The 20,574-nt window shown below is 39.8% G+C and overlaps 1 protein-coding gene across 2 annotated transcripts; it reads right to left on the reverse strand.

The window, feature by feature from the left end:
• Nucleotides 1-92: 92 nt before the first annotated feature.
• LOC6493651 (dual specificity protein phosphatase Mpk3) lies at nt 93-17,276 on the reverse strand. 2 transcript variants are annotated; one of them, XM_044715137.1, is made up of 5 exons: nt 16,109-17,276; nt 2,185-2,302; nt 1,902-2,112; nt 1,704-1,839; nt 93-1,635 (listed from the first exon to the last, which is right to left on the reverse strand). In XM_044715137.1, exons 1-5 carry the CDS (start codon nt 16,575-16,577, stop codon nt 1,130-1,132), a joined length of 1,440 nt encoding a protein of 479 aa, XP_044571072.1. In that variant the 5' UTR covers nt 16,578-17,276; the 3' UTR covers nt 93-1,129. The 2 variants fall into 2 exon arrangements, with proteins under 2 accessions (XP_044571072.1, XP_001958165.3); XM_001958129.4 differs by having other exon boundaries at nt 16,163-17,275.
• Between the last annotated feature and the right edge of the window lie 3,298 nt (nt 17,277-20,574).

Consider the following 20,574-nt stretch of genomic DNA (forward strand, 5'->3'; position numbering starts at 1 on the left):
CCTTGTAGATCTTTGATTCCAGAGACCACCCTCTACTAAAAACCATAAAAAATGTCTTGCTCTGATGGCAAAATGTATCAAGAGGGTTTCACTTTTTGTGTTTTTTGTTTTGTTTTTTTTTTGTGCAAATTCTTGTATTTTATTTTCTTCGTTTTAGTGTTTTTTGCTTTCGCATCAATTTTAAAAATTCTTCGATATTCGGGATTTTAGTTCACTTTTACACTTATATGACTTGGCATTCAGTAATTATATGGTAGGTATATATATATATATATTATATATATCTCCTTATATAACAAATTTTACATTTATAAACGATTTTCGAGTTTTTAGTAAAGTTTAAAATTAAAAATAAAACTTTATGCCTAGAAAAAACGTTTTAAAGTTTAAATTGTTTATTTTTTATATTTGTTTCTTGTTTTTTTTTTTTCTGGTTGACTTTCATGTATATACTCTTGACTTGGCTTAGGAGTTAAATACAAACATGTACACTGTTTATATATAAATATATTTCATATATTTTAGTTTCTCGTTTTTCAATCCATTTTCAATCTATTGTTGTCGGTGTTTTCTGTTTTTTTTTGTGTGTTTTGTGTGTGTGGATAACATTAAACTTCATTTGCATTAGACCTTAAAAATGTACTAAACATTATATTAATTATTTTTATTAATATTATATATATATAGACGTTGGGTACACCGCTTCAACTGTCGCACAATTTAAGATTTTGTCGGAAATTAAAGTTCCAGAGTTCGAAGGCATACCCTTATTATATACGCGGCTCATATGTATGTATTTAATATATTATTTTAACGGGCGTTTCAGCGACAACCAAGTTAGGAATAGCTCTGCCATCTAGACCGACTCCTCGTCATTGTTCTCCTCCACCTCCACCTCTGGCTCGTCTTCGACCATGTCCTGATCCCGATCCCGATCTCGATCTCGTACAACTTCTACGACAGAAACCGCCTCCGCTGTGGTCGTGGTCGAGGTGGATGAGCTGGTGGTGCTGGCCGGGGACATGTTGTCCGGATTCACGGCCAGGGCAATGGGTGGCGGCGATGTGGCGACGGCGGCTGCGATCTCCTGACTGGGCGGCAGCACGAAACTCTTCCCGCCCACCTGGTCTCATTTGAGACCCGTGTCCGAGGACGGTGTCCAGCGATCGAACTCGATGCCGGAGTCGGGCGACACTCCGGTGGCCTTGGCCAGGTGGGCCGCAATAAACCCGCCCGTCTGCATGCACTTGCAGTCCGGTGCGATGCAATTGCACGAGAACTTGGAGCCGCGGCCGCAACGCTGGGCCACCACACTGGGATTGGTGGCGAGCACATTGGCCATCGGATTGTTGGAGCCGGCCGATCCATGGCCCATATTCTGTCCCATCATCCCGGACTCATCCATGGCCTTCCCGTCGCCGGGACTGAGGCGCAGTTGGCTCTCGAAGGACTGCAGCTGCTGCATGAAGTGGAAGTTGGGCGACACGTCCGGCTTCCTGTCCCGCACCATCATGAAGGCGTCGTTGAGACTGAGGCCACGGGTGTGCATCAAGTAGGCCAGCGTCACGGTCACCGAGCGCGACACCCCGGCCAGGCAGTGGACCAGCACCGCCGAGTTCGCCGAGCGCGCTTCCTCTGTGGAACCACAAATCAGATCATTAGATAGGAGACTAATATATGATAGCAGTCAGTGCGAGTCTCACCTATAAACTGTATGGCATCTGGGAAGTGAACGGCCAAATCTTGGGAATAATGATCGGTAATTGGAATCTGCAGATACTTGATGATGCCCGACTTCTCAAACTCGTTCGGCAAGTCCGGTGTGACATTCAGCACATACTGGAATTAAAATTCAATTAAGGGAAGTCCAAACAGGCGATGAAACCGATGGGAAGACTCACCTTAATATTGTACTTTTGCAATGCATTCGAATCGCAGCTGTGCGATGCATTTCCCAGGAAGAGTAGTCCCGGGATTATCTCCACGGGCGCCTCGTTGAAGTTATGATGATGGTGGTGGTGGTGGTGATGGTGGGAGGTGCTCTCGCAGTCCGATGACTCGGCCGAACTGCTGCACGCGGAATCGGAATGCGGTGTGGAAATGCGTAGGGATCTGTAAGATACATTTACAGATTATGGATTAAAAACAATGCAAGATATTCGTATAGTTTAGTTAGGAAATTACCTAAGACCCATTAACTGATCGGTCTTTACTTTGCGACTAGATTCCATTTCTTTGTTGTGCGCCTGATTATCATCCTCGCACCACTCCGGAAATGCTTGGCGAAAACTGAAGAAGCCATCTGAAAGATACAAATGAAACGGTTGCTGGTGAGATGGAAACTTAAGAATGCTTTTTGAACTGTGAGTTCCAACCGCACATCCCCATCTCTCCATTCAATCCCCATCCCACAAGTACGACATATTACATCTCCCATATTTTCTTCTTTTGGCTGTGCTGGCCTGTCATTTGAGGCCTCTGGAATTTGACGTTCGTTATGCTTGGCCAAGTGTAGCTTTCGGTCTTTGGTAAGGCAACACCTACACGACATGTTGCTATTAACCCCGTCGTATCCCCCAGCCACCGCTCCAAGTATGCGTGAAATTCTTGCAAGCGAATCATTGACAAAAAAAAAAATAGAAATAAAATTAGTATAAAAGGGTTGAAGTTGAAGATTTTCTTCAACTCGAGTCGCCAGCAATTGGAAACGGAAGTGCGACTTGCCGTATCAACGGATCACCGGAAATGCCGTTTCTATATTTATAGGCCTGAGAGCGGTATGGGAACTTGTCATAAAAACTAAAAAGCAGACAACAGCGGCTCATCAGCATAACGCAAAACGGAAGCTTACAATTTTCTACTTGCCGCATATTAAATGCAAAAAAAAAAAAAAAAAGCAGAAATAAATAAAGAGAACTGCGAACTGCAGAGAACAAATTGAATAAAACGGAAAGCACTGCAGAGTTCAGTTATCATCAAGTTATTGGCTTGGGTCAACGGGTGGTATACTCAATCTGGCTCTGCACCAGAGGCAGGAACTTTAAAAATAGCCAGCGATATGGCCAGATAGGCCAGCTAAGAGGCGGGGCGGGGCGGGGCAGTGGCGGTATTACCATCGCAAAATGCATTTGATAGCAATTTCCGGTTCAAACAAACTCGATCAAGGTTTAAATTTCATCGAATGGAAGGGAAATATCACGAAAGTGGATGGATCGGGGGTTTCTAGGGTAGAGAGTGGGAGAAATCGATAGCCCAACGATATTTTAGATAGTTTTTGTTAAATCTTTATCGATTATATTGATAGTTTCATCTAAAAGATGGAAAATAGTAAGAAATTGTTTAAGTTTAGCATTAGAATCAAAGCCATATCGATATTTTCGATGATTATTTCATTGTTTCTATCGATAATTCATATATTCTATCGATAGTTTATTTGTTAAATGAATCTATTTTGTATTTACATTTAAATATTACCGATTCTGGTAACTTTCCCTACCATAAACCAACCCTTTAGACTATATTTTAAATAATCATAATCGATTTATCGATAATTCCATCAAAAAATTGTACAAAATAGAGCAACTTGCATTCATATTTAAAATTAACACTTAAAACACAGAGTAATACTTCTATTTTATATTTCCATTAAAAATTTTTCTATTCAAGTGACTTTTCCTACCAAAAACTAACCTTATAAGATCATATTTTTGATCGATTTGATCGATTATTTCGATAGTTTCATAAAAAAAAAGGTAGATAATTAGAGTAACCTGCATTCCTATTTAAAATTACCACAAAAAACAAAGAATTCGACGTCTAATTTGTAATTCCATTTAACAATTACCGGTTCGGGTAACTTTCCCTTCCATAAACCCACCCTATAGAGTCCATAGACCATATAGATATTCACAATTTGATCTGCCCATATGGCAATCGTTTTGTTCTACACCTCCACTAATATCTCCGTGTGTCTCTATATCTTTATAGTTTTTTTTGTCATTTTTTTCTTTTTATTTATTTGTCACGTTCTGTGTCATATTTGTGAGTGCTTTTGTGTTTAGATTGTTTCATTGATGAGTTCACACAAAACAAAGAAAAAACAAAACCACAACAGCTCGGTGGAAACGATCTTCAGGCTTTGAAAAGTGTAAACTTGAAAAAAAAGAGCGTCAAGAGGCGTTAGAGGAACCTGATTTTGGCAACTTCCAAGTGTCCCACCCACCACTAATTATGTATCTTTTGTTTAAAAAAAGAGCATCAATTTTTTATTATAACTACTATTTATTAAAACCTATTGTATTATTTTTTATTATGGCACTTGAGCCTTTTTGTTAATAATACATTTTATTAAAAACAAATCCCATTCATGCATAGTTATTTGTTTTGTTTGCCTTTAATTATAGTATATACTCGTTTTTTTTATTCTATTTTCTGTGCTTATCTGGCTCTGCTTCGGTTTGTTTATCTCTGTGAGTAAATAATAATAATAAAAAAATAACAAAAAAAAACGTCAAAGAGAAGACAAAACGTGAGTTAAATAACTTTTAGCTCACTTCACTGGGTTTCTACACTGCCGCAGCAGATACAAACAAACTCACAGATACACAGATACTCAGTCACAGCTACAGATACAGATACAGTGCTATTCATTCACAGGTACCACTTCAGATCCCCCTCCCCCTCTATACACCACCCCTTCTACATAAAAATTTTTTACTTTTTTTTTGCGCTCCCAACGGATATGACGTAGGCGAATTTTATTTATTTTTTTTTCTATTTTGCCGCATGAAAAACAGTTAGAAAAGTGGGGGAAGGGATGGGATGGGGTTTATGGGGCACCCTTATATGGTTCGCCATTCTGTGGGCGTATTACGAGAGTGTGCCTTGTTTAATTCATTCGAAATGCGGTTCGAAATGACGCAGATCCCTTAAGTGGAACACACACATCGGGCCACTGGACTTGGGACTGCCATCAGAGCCCATTGATGGATTCCGTGGCGGAATCAAACCGGAAGCTCAACACATGCATCCATCCAAACACGTCCTACTACTACATCTCACATCTATTTCCATCCAATTGTTTATAGTTGGGAGGTACATATTTATTTCGAAATTTCCAAAGAAATTCTCATCGAATTAGTTTCTATTTAAGGAATTTGAAAGCTCAAGACCAGAAATACTTGACTTTCCAATAATCCGTTTTTAAACAAAAACCATCAAATACCTTAGATGCACATAAATTCCTCATCCGCATTTCAAGAGAGAAGTTTTTGTTTTTTTTTTAAGTTTGAAAAATCGATATTACGCATACGCAACGTGGTCTGGGCAAATGCATTCAGCCGGTCGTTGCACAATGCCAGAGATACTCTGGGGCTACTATAAATATACATATATCTCCCCATATACACACCATACTTATGCGTGTGTGCATCTGTGAGGTGTTGGGGCCTGGGTGGGCATGAATGAAAAACCAGACCACGAGACAACGACATCGCCTGCAGTTCAATGCTATTTGTCAATGAGTCAGTTTGTCGATTTCAACTCAGACAGGGAATGGGAATGGGAATGGGACTGAGAACGAGGAAGAGTCGTAAAATACAGAACAACACAATGTGACTCGCATTTGGGGCCCATATCCATTAGCCACCATATGCATATAGAGTCCATGTGGGCTCCAAGCTACCTCCCTCCCACTCCCCAACCCAATGTGGCCCCAATTTTGTTTACATTTGTCTTAATGCCTTTCACTGAGAAAAAAAAAAACAGTATTATTAATCAAAAGGTTAAAAATTCCATAAAATAGTCAGTCAGTCAAGAATATGACTTTAATTTCTTTTTCTTAAATTATTAATTTCAGTGCATGGCTTTTTTGGGAAAAACACTTTTCCCAACACCCCCCAGGCATAAACAAAGTGCACTGGAAAATGGGGAGAAAATAGCCAAGAAATGCCTCCCACTTCCGCCCGTGCTGGTTTCGAAGAAGGAAGTCTTCGAAATAATTTCTTAATCAAGTGAGTAGCGTTGTGGCCCAACGTTGACATTTTAACTACCCGAAGAACTCGTGTTAAAGAACGGAAGTTGATTGATTACAACATGATTGATTGATTGATTGATGGAGGAGAAAGAGAGAGAGAGTTTGCGAAATATCAGAGGTGCAGTAGCACCTCATTGCACTTGGAATATGCCCTTCTCCCGGCGGAGTAGAACCGGAAATTACGGAAAGGCAGGAGCCTCTGGCATTTAGATTTCAGAATTTCACACAGAAAACGTTCAAAATTATTGATTCTCTGTAGAGAGTTTTCAAGGCAATCCATCAAAGAGTTCGACACTGGATTTTGATCGATAGATAACCGAAATTATTTGCTTTTTCGGTTTTTTTTTTAATTCCCAACTTAAAAACTTGAGCTCTTGGAATTAGTTAAGGGGGTGACTCATTGGAAGAATATTTTGCTACTCATGGTTAGGAATTAATTAGCTCTGATAGTGCTGTTTAATCCCTAAATTATCAATTTGTAATTATTGTTTTAATTTTTAATTGAAAATTAATAGAAAGTTGGTTAGAATTATTCTAATTACAAGCTTGTTTCACTGAAACTGGGCATTAAACTTGACGCAACTACCAAACGGGCTTTAACCTGAGCTCAGTTCAGTTTCAGTTTTTTATTATTTTATTTTTTTTTTTATTTTTTAGCTGCTGTAAGAGCTGCTGTCTCGCCCACACCGGGGCTACTCTCCGGTCGCCTCTAAAAATCCCCCGCCCACAGCCATAAAACCAAAAATGAACGTAACAACTGCAACAAACATCACAAAATTCTAAATAAATGACTCCGCCCACAAGAAAATATAAAAAAAAAAAACGAGAAGGCGAAGGCAGACCTCTTAAAAAATAAATATGTATGTTTAGTTGAGACACAAACCCAGGCCATCGATTCAGTTTCAGATTCAAATTCAACTTTTTATGCTGCTGCACCTGATACACAAAAAATACATATAGATATGTAGGTATACGTGGTATAGCCCCACCATATATGGTTTCAGACCCGCCACTGTGTGGGTGGAAAAGTGAAAGAGTTTTCCTTTACATAAGCCCCCCCCGACGCCGACTACGACTACGACGACGATGACGACGGCGACTGGGGAGCCGAAATTGCTTTTATGAATGAACTCAGCCATAGTCACAATGAAGAAAGCCAGCCCAGTACACCCTGGCGAAAAAAAAAATGTGAAGTGGCTGCTCGGCACGCAACTATTTGCTGAACAACCCACGGTATAATAATAACAGCCACAACAGAGCATACATATTTGCATGAAAAATGAGCTATACCCTCCCCCCTAAAAGTAGTTGAAGTCCATTTTCATTCCATTTCATTCATTCATGCATTCAATTAAGTTTTCCTTTTTGTATCTCGACTCAATTTAGTGCAATTGAAGTGGGGATACTCGAGTGGGATAGGTTGGGGCACTGGAAAAAATAAGGTAACTTTTCTTATCATTTTATAGTTAGTTGCTACTACTATATCTGGTACTGGTAGTTTATTGAATCTTTTATTTGGAAAACAAAACAGACAAATCGGACCATTTTTGAAGAAGTTATAGCTCTTAAGAGAAGTGGCTTGCTCCCAAGCGCCCAAAAGTAGGCAATAAAATGTTATCTTATTAATAATAAATACTTTTTATACCTGGTACTGGTAGCTTGTAGAAACTTTATTTAGAAAACAAAAATCAGACAAATCGGACGATTTTTAGAGAAGTTATAGCTTTTAAAAGAAGTGGCTTGGCTCCTGAGCACTCAAAAGTAGGCAATAAAATGTTGTTATTAAGAAATAATACATTTTATACCTAATACTAGTAGTTATAGATACTTTTATTTAGAAATCAAAATTCATCCAAATCGGACGTTTTCTAGAGAAGTTCCAGCTCCTAAGAGAAGTGGGTTGGCTCCTGAGCACCCAAAAGTATGCACTAAAATTTTATTTTTCAATTTTATTAATAAATAATATAACTATTTTCTCTCAGTATAGTATAGTTATACTTTGAGCTACTTTGCAGTCATTGTTGGCACTTCCGCATTGCCAGCAACAGGAGATGGAGGGCTTAGTCAGGGCATCAGTGGCTGGGCTAATCAGTTAGCGAGTCACTAGCGCCCATTCAGTGCGAATAGTTAACTAAGCTAGTTAGGCTACCGTTCTACATCGTTGTGCTAACTAATGGCTGGAAATGAGACATGTGGGAAGCTCCAAATCGAGTGACTAAAGTTAGCATGGCATGGGAGTACATGGTTTAGACTAAAGATACTATAATAATATTATTCTACCTCTACTTCGCTTAAAACCTTACTCTTTTGAAGCACCTTCTTGTAGTATCTTCAGTGTAACTCAATTATTTAGCCTTCTGTTTCTATTTGATGAGTTATTCAGCAATTAACTTCGCCGCTAAACTGTTTGTCTAAGAACGCCCGCCTCCGCCACTCATCCTCAAGTGCTCCCCAGATACACGCATACCTTTATTAACTTCCACTTACATAACTTCCCCTCCAGCTCCCAGCTCCCTAGTCCCCTCCATCGTTTAGTCAACAATCGAAGCGACTTGTAAGCCTCACCTTCTGTTTCAGTGTTTCAGTTTAGGCCCGGAGGTGGGCTGGGAGCCGGCGGATACCCATCTAATGACCTCCTAATGGAGGGGGATTACCTTTGGCATCTATGCTCGGGTCGCTCTCCGGCAAAATGTCAAATTGCGTAAGCCAATCAATCAAAATGTAAATAAGCAAAAACCTAATTTTGGTCTAGGCCTGGCCTGGCCTGGTCTGGTCTGTCCCGAACCCCAACTTCCTCCTCCCGTTGGGGAGCTGGAATCTAAAAATAACAGTCAGCCGCAGCTTTCGAGGCATTACATTGCAACCAAAAGGACCTACTTCGGAGCTTAATTTGTCAAAAAAAAAAGGAGATAATATTTGTCCAATTAAAATAGCTACTCGATTACCAAAATTGTACTTTTTATTGTTTCATTTTATTTATAATTTTGGGGTGTCTTTAATAGATTTCTTTCAGTGGAGTTGGCCCGACCCTGCCTCAGATCCTTTTCCCTTATTATTTTCGGGTCTGTGTAGGGCTTCTGTGGATGCCGCATTATTAATTAATTATATTCCGCTGTTTTGCTTCAAAATGCCAAATGCCAGAGTCAGTGGCAGTGGCAGTGTCAGTCGGATCGAAATTCGGCAACACTGCATAGGCCGGAGGAGGGAATACAAGACCGAGACCGATACCGAGACCGAGAGACCATTTTCGCATTCGAAAACCGAACCAATCCCGGATAATTGAAGTGAGCCACGAGCTTTGTAACCGAATATGTACATATTCCGAGAGCGTGGGCGTTGGGTTTTGAGGGTTTTGGGGCGAAGCTTTACAAAATGAGGTCAAGTTTAATGTGCAGCTTCCTGTTGCTGTTTCTGCCACTGCTTCCTTTCGTAATTGCTGGGGGGATAAGGGGGATATCCGCCAAGGGAAATGCAACAAGTGCAGGCGGCAAAGTGCAGATTGATATTGAAACTGGACATATTTTTCAACTCCAACTCTATTTTCTCCTATATAGTACTATATAGAGTGGATGGTACCCCCTCTGGGATGTCCGCTAGGCAGGCAAATAACAAAAGACTCGGCACAGTAGTAGTAGTAGCAGTAGTAGTGGCAACCAAAGAAACAACGTGCCTTGAATTTCATTCGTAATTGAAATGCTGGAAGCGCCAAAAAGAGGAAAAAGCGCAAGCCACGAGAGTGGAAAAGGGGCCAGAGTGGGGGCGGCAGGCGTTTTATAAATATTGCATATGCACCAGATGAAGAAATTGTGCTACAGTGGAGACTGCTTACAAGGGAGGCTAACTAGGATATAGAATATGTCTAAAAAATTACAATATCTATTTTTTAGGATGATTTTAAATTGAGTTTTCATTAGTACCTATTTTTAATCTATTTTTCTACATAGCTAGCCCGTAATTAGTGTAAAAAATATAATTCTTAATAATAATAAAAAATGTACAAAAAAATGTAATCTTAGTTTCTCTTGTCGGGTTTCCACTGTATTCCCAATTGGACGAGGCTGCCTCCCCAACACATCTGCAAATGAAAACGAAAGCTTCCCACTGGCGGAGGCAGAAATTTCAATTCAGCAAATAACAGTCGAATTTCGTACAAAGGACATCCATTCTTTATCTTGTTTCTGCAGCAAGGTCTCCCCACGAGAGGCCCCCTATTTCTTCTTATTGGAGTGGGTAGTTGGAGCTTCTTCAAGGTCTTCTAGCAAGAGAGATTGGCTTTCTCTTGCTAGAAGAAGAGAAAAAAAAGGATTTAAACGAGTTACTAATAGTGAGATAAAATTTTTTAAATTATATTATATTTTTTTCAGTGCAGTTATATTTTTTCCTCCCCCCTCTTGACTTATTGGTTCAGTGCATAAGCACAGACACGAACCACACATAAAGTCAACTCCCCAGCCTCCCAGTTCCCAGCTCCCAGCCTTTGATGAAATGCGTTCATGCTGTTGCTTCTGCTGCTTATTATTCTACTTCTTGTGCCCCCTGTTTGTTTTTGCCTTTTTCCCTTTTTTTTCTTTTTTTTTTTGTTGCTATTACTTTAGATTTATGCATGCAAGCGCATCGGCAACAACTTTTAGCTCCATTTCATGTTAAGCTTTTCTTTTTCTTCCTCCTTTTTTTCTTTTTTTGCGAGACAGACAAACGATTGGTAGTTGTTGTTGCTGCTACTTCTGCCGCTTCTGTTTGCTAATTCCAAGAATATAACAATTTACGCGTCGTCCCCCGCCAAGGCGAATACGTGAATGAAGGGGAAGCCAGCAAGTCTTCTCTTTATCCTCCTCCTCCTCCTACTCCTTCACACATACTCCATCCAAGTCTCCACCGCATTCTTTCATTTGCAATGCGCCGTTGATTTTGTGTTTCTCCACTGTTCCTCCTGTTTATGTTATATGCGCCCTGGAAACTTCCGCTGGACGTTGAGGTATGCAAGCCCCAACAAGAAGAAGAGGAGTGGGAGGTGTAGAGAGAGAACACGCCCGCACAAGTTCGACCGGAAGTCTTTGTTGTTGTGCATGTATGTATGTACATTGTTGCTTTGTCGCCGCTGTCATTGATTGTCGGAATTACAAGCCCAATCCCACTTTTCAGACTTTCCAGACCAACTATTAATTGAATTTTTAGCTGAAAACAGAGAGAGAGAGAGATTACTGTACTGTTATTGCAAATATTTGCACAACATCCGAGAGCAATTCTTTCATGTGGGTCTCGCCGTTAGTTGATGGTTGTCCGCCGCTCTCGGCGCTTAATTACAATTACTGCCCACACAACAGCTGACCCAAATCCCGTATCCATATCCACTAGAAGCCGTTAAAGCAACAACAACAATCAAAAGAGATCGGCCGACTCATGTCCAGTTCGTCAAAGTTTATTGCTGTCTTGCTTGCTCACTTGTCCCCCCCCATCTAGCTGTGTCTCCAAACTCCACGTGGCTTCCCTTTCACTCGCACTTGCAAATACAAGATGCTGAACGCCAACTCCAATTGGAGAGATGTCCGCCTGTCTTTCGATGCACTTTGCATGTGGGCATGCGACAAAGTACAGTGGGATGGGCAGATAAAATATAAACTTTAAAAAATAATTATATATTTTGTTAATCTATAACTTAAAGTTTATTCTTTTTCTTATCTTTTTTTTCAAAAATGTATAAATATTATTTTGATTATCCATGAACTATTGCTGCCCACTGTATTAGCAAACATTTTTAGACCAACGGCTTTTTGGCACGTAGGAGGGCCCCACCGAACCACCAACTGTCTCAGCCTCTCAGATGCTTTACGGTGTTCTTCTGTTATGGCTGATGTTTTTTTTGTTTTTTTTCGGTGAAGGCAGACCAGTTGGAGAGTTGGCTCCATGGGCGATTGGAAGGGGGGCTGGGCTGCAAATGGGGTCTGGTGGGAGCCAGCGACGTTGTGATGAATTATCATGAAATCGTAATGAGAGGCAGTTCATTTCGTTGGCCTTGGGATTTTGCCACGTGTTTTTTTTCTCTTCTTAATTTTCGGTCTTAAGACAGTGGAGCAGGGATAAAAAAAATCTTATAAAAATACATAATAAAAAAAATATTATAGATTGATTTGAGAGAGTTTAGAGTACTCCTTTCTTGTAAATATTTGAATTGTTGGGGAGAAATTGTTTGAAAAACCAAATCAAAGCAACCCGTATGAGGCTTAAATCCAAAACAAAAACCTCCAACAACAAACTCGTTAAAAAAAAAAACAGCAAAATGAGGTAAACCACTCTCCGATTCGAAATGGGGAGAGAGAGAAAAGCCAGTTGGGGAAAAGTCAGTGGAAATGCAGGCGGCTGGGACTTGAAGTTGTTTTTTATGGCGCATGCGCAGCAGCAGCTCGAGTTCAATTTCTATAAAAGGGTCGGCTGCCAACAGAGCGGAGCTTTGTATCCGCCTGGCCATAAAAATACGAAATATAGTAAAACAGAAAACAGAAAATAAAGCAGACGCGAGACACTCCCCGATCATCTTGCGCATCTCCCCGACATCTTTCGGGGGGAAAAGATGCTCCCTCTCTCCAAAGAGAGAAAGAGAGCAAGGTGGAGCTCAATGAGTCTGAGTGTGGTTCGAAACTCGGCTAATCTAATTGAATTAAATTCTTTCAACGGAAATGCTTAGTTTAGTAGTTTATTCTAAAAAAAAAAATAACTGCAGTTGTGGGAAGAGAATTGGAACTCAAATACACAGAACTATAGATTACTAAAGAAATAATAATAATATTTTGGATATTTAAGAGATTCTAAGTAAGTAAAAAGGTAATGGGTTCAGGATATAGTTCCTAATAGTTCCTAAATACACATAACTATAGATTACTAAAGATATAATTATAATATTTAAGATATTTAATATATTCTAAGTAAGTAGAAAGTAATGAGTTTAAGATATAGTTCCAAATAGTACCTAAGTACTAAGTACACAGAACTATAGATTACCAAAGAAGAATAATAGTTTTTAAAAATATTTAACATATTCTAAGTAATTAAGGAGGTAATTGGTTCAGGATATAGTGCCTAAATACACAGAACTATAGCTTTCCAAAGAAATAATAACAATATTTTAGATGCTTAATATATTCTAAGTATGTAAGAATGTAATGGGTTCAGGATATAGTTCCTAAAAACACAACTGTAGATTACTAAAGAAATAATAGTAGTTTTTGAAAATATTAGGAAGGAATAGTAAGTAGGAAGGTAATGGGTTCAGGATATAGTTCCTAAATATACATATTACCAAAGATTATAGATTACCAAAGAAAAAATAATAGTTTTTGAAAATATTAAACAGTAATTAGGAAGGTAATTGGTTCAGGATGTAGTTCCTAAATAGTTCCTAAGTTGAATTTTATTTATTTTATTTTTTATAAATGAAACTTTTAATTAGTGTCCCTACTGCACTTGTGAGTAATGCACTTTAGTGTCATTTCCTATATAGCTGCTGCCCCAATTGGCCCCATCTTAATTGTTTTAATTCCGAGAAATGCATACAAAGTGGAATTTAATTAAACTGAATTTTCCATCGACGGACGATGGTTGCAAGTAGCCAGAAGCCGCTGACTCTGAACCTGATGCATTATGCATTTTTTGTCCATGCCGCCCTGCTGGGACCTGTCAACGTCCTGCGAAGGAGATCCTGAACCTGATGGAGAGACAGCCTCTGACAAAGACCGCATAATTGCCCGGGACTTGATTGAATTTCAAGGTTAATTAGCGGCCGGCCAAGAGGGGGGAAAAGTTTGGAATGGATTGGTAAACAGTTGTTGGCCAAGTTGACCAAGTTGGCTGCTCGGGCAGCTTAAGCTGATTACTGGCAGTGGCTCTGAAAGGGATTAGGACAAAGTGGCCATTAGGAGGAGGCCCAACAGATACAAAGATACAAAGTAAGTGTTGAGATTGGAGAGAGAGTACTAGACCCACTATTACTTACATCCTCTTACCAACTTCCGTATTGCTTTTTTTCGCAAACCTGTCACACTTCCTACCAGAACTTCCTGCAAAAGTTCTAATCTCCTCCCCAACACAATTTCCTCTTTTTTATGCATTTTCTGCCTCTTGATGTCAGGAGTAGTCCCCCATATGATAAGATAACCCTGATAGCCCCAACAATTCCTCCAAAATTCTGGGAAATGCAATAATCGGTTCCATTCAAATTACTTTTACGATATCCGCTGAAATCGTTTTTGGAATTTTTGGCAAACCGATTTTATAGAGTCCTTGGAAACGACACAGACCATAAAGTTCCATTCCATTCAAAATATTTGCGAGAGCGGGAAAAATGGAAATTCATTTAACATTTCAAGATCATTAAGGAAAACGGTTTTCCAGAACAAAGGAGGCGGAAAAACAATAGAATCCTTTAAAAAGGTGACACTGGGTTTTCACGCTGACCCTCCTTTTCCTCCGTTCCTTCCTCGCTGGCAAATGTCAAGAGGTTCCCTTTATTTTTCGGGTGTTTCCCTGGTATTGCCCTGGTCGTAAAAATTTTCCGGGACCAATTCTCCTAATTACCTGAGCACAGGTAGGTTACAGGCTATCTCTTTCTAGAGTATTCTATCTCTTTCATCCGCTTCCTTGACGTCATCATTGTTGGAGAAGCCACCTTATGTTATGCTAATTTTTTGTCGGCATTCAAGTTCTATTATTCTCGGCAAATGAAATCAGTAAACAAAGGCAAAGTTTAAACTACACTGAGAGGAAAATAATGTAATTTTTTGCTCTAATTTTATATATAATATTATAATACAAAAATATAACAAGTTTCAGGTGGATTGGTCGAGGATTTGTGGATCAGAGTTCGTAAAAATGAGTCAATATTTATATTTCCGAGAGGAAACTATATAATTTTTTACTCTAATTTTATAAATAATATTATAGTATAAAAATATAATAAGTTTCAGGAAGATTGGTCGAGGATTTTTGGATCAGGGTTCGTAAAAACGAGTCAAGTATACCCATTTTTTGTCTCTCTGCAGTGGAAGCTCGGAAAGCCGGTCCATTTGTTGGCGTTCTATTGTCAATTTTCGATATTAGCACAAAACGCCCCAGAAGTTTGAATGAAAAGGGCGGTCTGGAAGGTCTTCCAGGGGGGGTGTCCATTAAAAAAAATAAACCAATACTGTTGCGAACGGAAATTGAAGTGATAAAAAAAAAAAAAATAGAAATGAAGGCAGATAATTATGTATATTGGGACTTTGAGTCATGGGAGTTGTCACATTTTCCTCAGAATGACACAGATCTATGGGAACAGCCAACAATAGTGGCCTCGAAACCGGCTCCGAGTTCGACTCTGGCTCGGATTTGGATTTATTTACGACTTCCTTAAGCCTCCCAAATGTGTTTGTAAAATTCCAAAAACGATAAATGGCCTTTTTTGATAGATATGTATTTTATTTAAAATAATTTATTTCAATAACTTCATTAAATAATTCTATTTTTGTTTCTTATAACCCACATGGATCATCTCTGTTTCAAAAATAAGATCACTTAGGTGAAAATGAGTTCAAATAGCCTCTATATATAATTCTATATATTTAAAAATAAAATCTAATCTGGCGCCTAGGCGCTATCAGGCACTACGGATTACATCCATCATTGCTAGACACATTTTTAGCATTTCTTATACAGAGCCCCTCCCTTCCCAGAGAGCGACATTCTGTTCCGCAAAAAAAAAAGAAAATACAAAAATAATAAATAAATAAATCCACGCAAATGTTTATTTATGGCCAGGCAGTGCTTTCTTGGCTCGCTAATAATATTCTTTCGGCTTTGTTTTGTTTTGTTTTGATTTGCTTCGAGGGGTTCTCTCATCGGCGGACTAAAAATGCCACCAACATTAGGGGGGGGGAGTATAAATAAATTATGATTTTCGTGTTAGGGCCTAGGATGTGGAATGTGCGGTGCTGATTTATGGGTAGTGTCAGGTGGTACTTGGAGAATCTGATACCAAATACCCGATACTTTGTAGGGGATTACTTCTATAAGGAATTTGTAGACAAAGTTGGTTAGATTTCTTACTGGAAACTACACAAATAGTTGACATTCCTGGGGAGGGGGAGGGGATGGACTCACCTTGCAGTGCCACAACGCGACATCCGTCCTGCTTGAGGCGGCGATGCAAGATACTGATGATGGAGTCCATGGCCACGGCGAATGCTCCGGCTCCTGCCACGTCCTGACCCTGCCCCTGACCCGGGGCCACGCCCTCGCCATTGTAGAGGATGAAGAGGCAGAGCTTGTAGCCCGTCTGGATGCGATCCTTCAGCTCCGGCGACTTGATCGTCGATGCCAGATCGATTTTTCCGGCCGCCAAACGCCGGAGCACAATGCTCGGGATGCACAGATTGACGGCGCCACGGATATGGGACTCACTGTACTCCTGGGAGCCGCGGCAATCCAACAGGATTAGCTCCTTGGCCTCCAAGGATCTCAGCTGCGATTGCAGCCACTCCTTGTTGCAGCTCTCCGGTTCGGTTTCGGGCATCATTTTTGGGGCGGGATTTTCCAAAAACTTTTCTTTTCAATTTTTTTTTTTTTTCAAATCAAAATTCCAGTTCTGTTTCTCTTTTTTTTTGTATTTTTTTTTTTGGTTACAACAAAGTTTACATCATCTGCTTTGGACTGCCGCACATTTTTTCAACTTCTCTCTGCTTTGCTTCTTCTTCTTCTTCGCCTTCTCTTGTATGTATGTGTGTGATGGTGTTTGTTGCTGCACGCACACACTCACACACACGGATACAAATAAAATCTTGAAATCTTTGAAATCAGAAAACGTTTTTCACTTTTTTTTTTTTCAATTAATGTGCACTATGTTTTGGTTTTTCGGTTTTCCGACTATTTTGTTTGCTGTTTTCTGTTTCTCTTTCTCTCCACTCCGAATTTCGTTTACTTTTTTGTTGTATGTACACACACGCATACAAGTGCCCGCCAAATCACAACCGTGTGTGTGTATCGCGCGAGTGTGTGTAGGTGTTTTTGTATTTTTTGTGGAGGTGTTCGTGTGTTTGTGTGGTGGGGGCCCCAACCGCTTCACTAAACCACCAAAAACAACAACAACCAATAACAGCAGCAAAAACAACAAGCCCGTTCGCGTTCGAATAGCATCCAAATCGTCCGCTCCCAACCGGGCAGCTCGACTAAAATTTTACGATTGAGAATCGGTGGTAAAGTGGTAGATATGGAACGAATATTGTACGATTCTGCGAATTTTCTTCGAGTGTTACGGTTCGCTTCAAACATGTTGGGCCAGTGGAGCGAGCGAGAGGTGCTTATGGAATCTCCTATTCACATCTCGCTCTGCACGACAAGTTGCACTTTGCAGGTTGGGCGAGAGCGAGAGGTCCGACATTCCATCACTGTCCGACCCAACATGTTTGATGGTTGCTCTCCAACTCTCCAAAAAGGTGAGAGATGGCAAGTGCACTCAACAAAAACTCGTTATGTTATTTGACTCGTATTGTTATTATTTTTACTTTAAAATGTATGTTTTTAAATTAAAAATACAATTTAAAGCAAAAACTGATACATATTCTTGTTTCTTGAAATCTGTATGGTTGTTTTGTGTTTTATAGATTTGAAGATATCGCGCCGTCTTCTCTCCATTCTCCAGTCGCCACTTCACTTTGGAGCTCTCCCGCTCGCGAGCCCCAAGCTGCACACGCTAACAAAAGTTTTGTGTAAAGTTCATTGATATTTTTGCGCCAGTGTGTGAGTGATTCATTGAATCCGCTAGATACACCAGCAGCTCTCTCCTCTCCACTTCCTCTCCATGTGCTGATTACTCTCTTCCAGTGGGAGCACTCGGTGGGGGTGGGGAGTAGTGCAAAAAGTTAATGGAGTTTTCGGCCAACTCCGAAAAACAAAAAAAAAAATGTGGTATGACGAACAAGAAGAAGAAGAATTATCAATGAAGTGCGCGGGCCCAGCCTCGAAAAGCTCTGGCTCTGGCTCAATCAATTCTCCCTTGAGCTCCCGTTATTTTGGAGACTCGAAGAAATGTTTAATTTTATAACCATGACCCTGATATTTACCCATACATACATACATACATACATACATACACACCCCTACTGGCGCACAGCCATACACAAGCCGAAATCGCATGGAAGGACAAATTCAAGGATGTGCGGCGCGTGCAAAAATTTCTCCACTGGCCAGAAAACAAACAACAAAGTTCAGCCCACAGCGCCTGCGTCGGCCGTGGCAGAGGCAGAGGCACCAGAAGTGGCTGAGCCAGCATTATAAATACATACATACATACATATGTAGAAATTCATATACAGTTAGGTAAAGCTCGTCCAACGTGCCGTTATATACAGGATACGTATACATACGCGAATCGACGAAAATTTTCATGAATGAAAGTCCCACGCAGTCAAGTCAGCAAAAATGAAAGAAGGAAGAAAGAAGAGAGAAGTGAGACAGCCAAACAGGGAGGTGTAGAAGGGGGACAAGTAACACGAAATCTATGCTTAACCCACGCACAGTCACTGAAAAAAATAATATATACAATATTTAAAAAATATATATTACATATTAGATACATATTAGATCTTAACTCTTAGAAATTAGTTTAAAACACTTTTGTAAATATTTATTTGTATAAATATATAAACTTTTCTCTCTGTGTAGGCATTGCCACTTTCAGCTTTGGCCAAGGTTACGACTGGCATTCCCCAGGACTCTGCTTCGCCTTCGACCCTGATGCGTGGGACGCCAATATTTTTCTACAGCTGAAAGGCAAGAATTTCACTGAAAAATATTTATTTTTAAGCTCTTCTTGGAAGGAATCATGGTTACTGATTGAATGTAAAAAAGCATTGGTTCTTTCAGTGTAAGTAGCCAAGGTCATTTCATTATTTTTTCGATGGCTCAAGTTCAAATTCGAAATCCAGAGAAAAAAGGGAATACCCAGAGGGAGGATTTTTTTTTTTTGTTTCTTACAGAAATAGCTTAATGAATCACTCGGAATTCTGGGTCTTATCAACCGCAGAACTGAAACTTTCATTAAAACTGAAAAAAAAATTATCAAAGAACTCGTCCAATCAATATGGCACGATGACGCCTTTCAAGTCTTCAGATATAACACATACTATGTATATAAACATTTATTTCCGATTTTAAACGGTTCTCGGAATGGCGAAAAGCACACAGATCATCATGAAAGGCAAATGTCCACCATATATTATCGATTCTCGTTTAATATCCATGAGTGTGAATGAGTTTTCTTCCCACTTTCCAACCTAAAATTTATATATTTTCATAAAGAATTGTTAAAATAATCTAGACTAGTTCTCGGATCGACTTTACTGACCTAAAACAACTTGAATGGGATTAAGAATTGGCATTTGTGATTATCTTGCTCTCGTATTTCCGTTGCGTCTGAGATCAGACATATATGTATGGTATCTGGAAGTGCTCAGCCCACAGTGCTCTGCTGTCCAGCCTCCAGAGTTCCGCTCTGAAAGATTTCTCTGAATCACCAGTCGACAGTTTGATCGGCAGCGGAAGTCGGTGGGCGCCACGGATCTCGAGATTCAAGAATCGACATGATTTCGACGTCCAGATAGATTCCCGGAGACCTCTCAATCTCATTCCGTACACTCGAAGGCACCTTGATGACGTTGGTTCCAGTGGTGCCACAAAATGATAGCCAACTCATGAATTTAAAAATAATAACATTTATCTTTTGGTTTTTTGCGGAGAATTTAAAAGATTGCTATTATTCCCGAATTTAGTTTGGCATTCATGGAGTATGATTAATGTGGACCACATACCAGGCGTATGATTAATTTAATGCTTAACTAACATTTAAATATCAAGGTCATTGGTTAAAACCGCAAAAAGGATAAATTTTTTGTTTAAAAATTTGTGATAAAAAAACATCTGATGGGCAAACAGGGCGGATGAGTAATATTCGAAAAAATATTACTCTAGAAACTGGGACATTTTATGTAATTTTAAAACATTTATTTCTATTAGTTATTAATAATTATCTGAAATGAAAAATAAATCCTTAAATGGCGATTTTTATGAGGCCCACTAGGCGTATGGGTAATATAGAGATGGTGTTATTGTATTATCGGTTATCGATTGTTTAGAACTGTTTCTTTTGAAAAGAAATTTTTAAGATCTAAAAGAAGATAAATATAGTAGGTGTAGTACTCATCACTGTTCCAGTCACCGCTTCAGTGGAAAAAGGGGACCTGGAGGCGACGGCAGATGCGAAACAATCATTTGGCTTTGGGCGCCCACGCGAGCAAAACTTGCGATTGAAATAAAACAAACTGCGACCTGGCCAAATGACTGACTGGCCCGGCCCGGCCTGGCGTGGCTATTCAGCGAATTGAAATTCGAATGACGTTGGTTGAAAACAGCCAGCCATTCGAGCCATTTGGGTACACCCGTTCCCTCTGACTCATTTCAGTTGGCCCATTCAGCTCACGGTGGCTTAAACAGCAGCCAGCTCCTCCACGTGCTCGGCC

Source organism: Drosophila ananassae, chromosome 2R (assembly GCF_017639315.1).
Source record: "Drosophila ananassae strain 14024-0371.13 chromosome 2R, ASM1763931v2, whole genome shotgun sequence".
NCBI classification, from domain to species: Eukaryota; Metazoa; Arthropoda; class Insecta; order Diptera; family Drosophilidae; genus Drosophila; species Drosophila ananassae.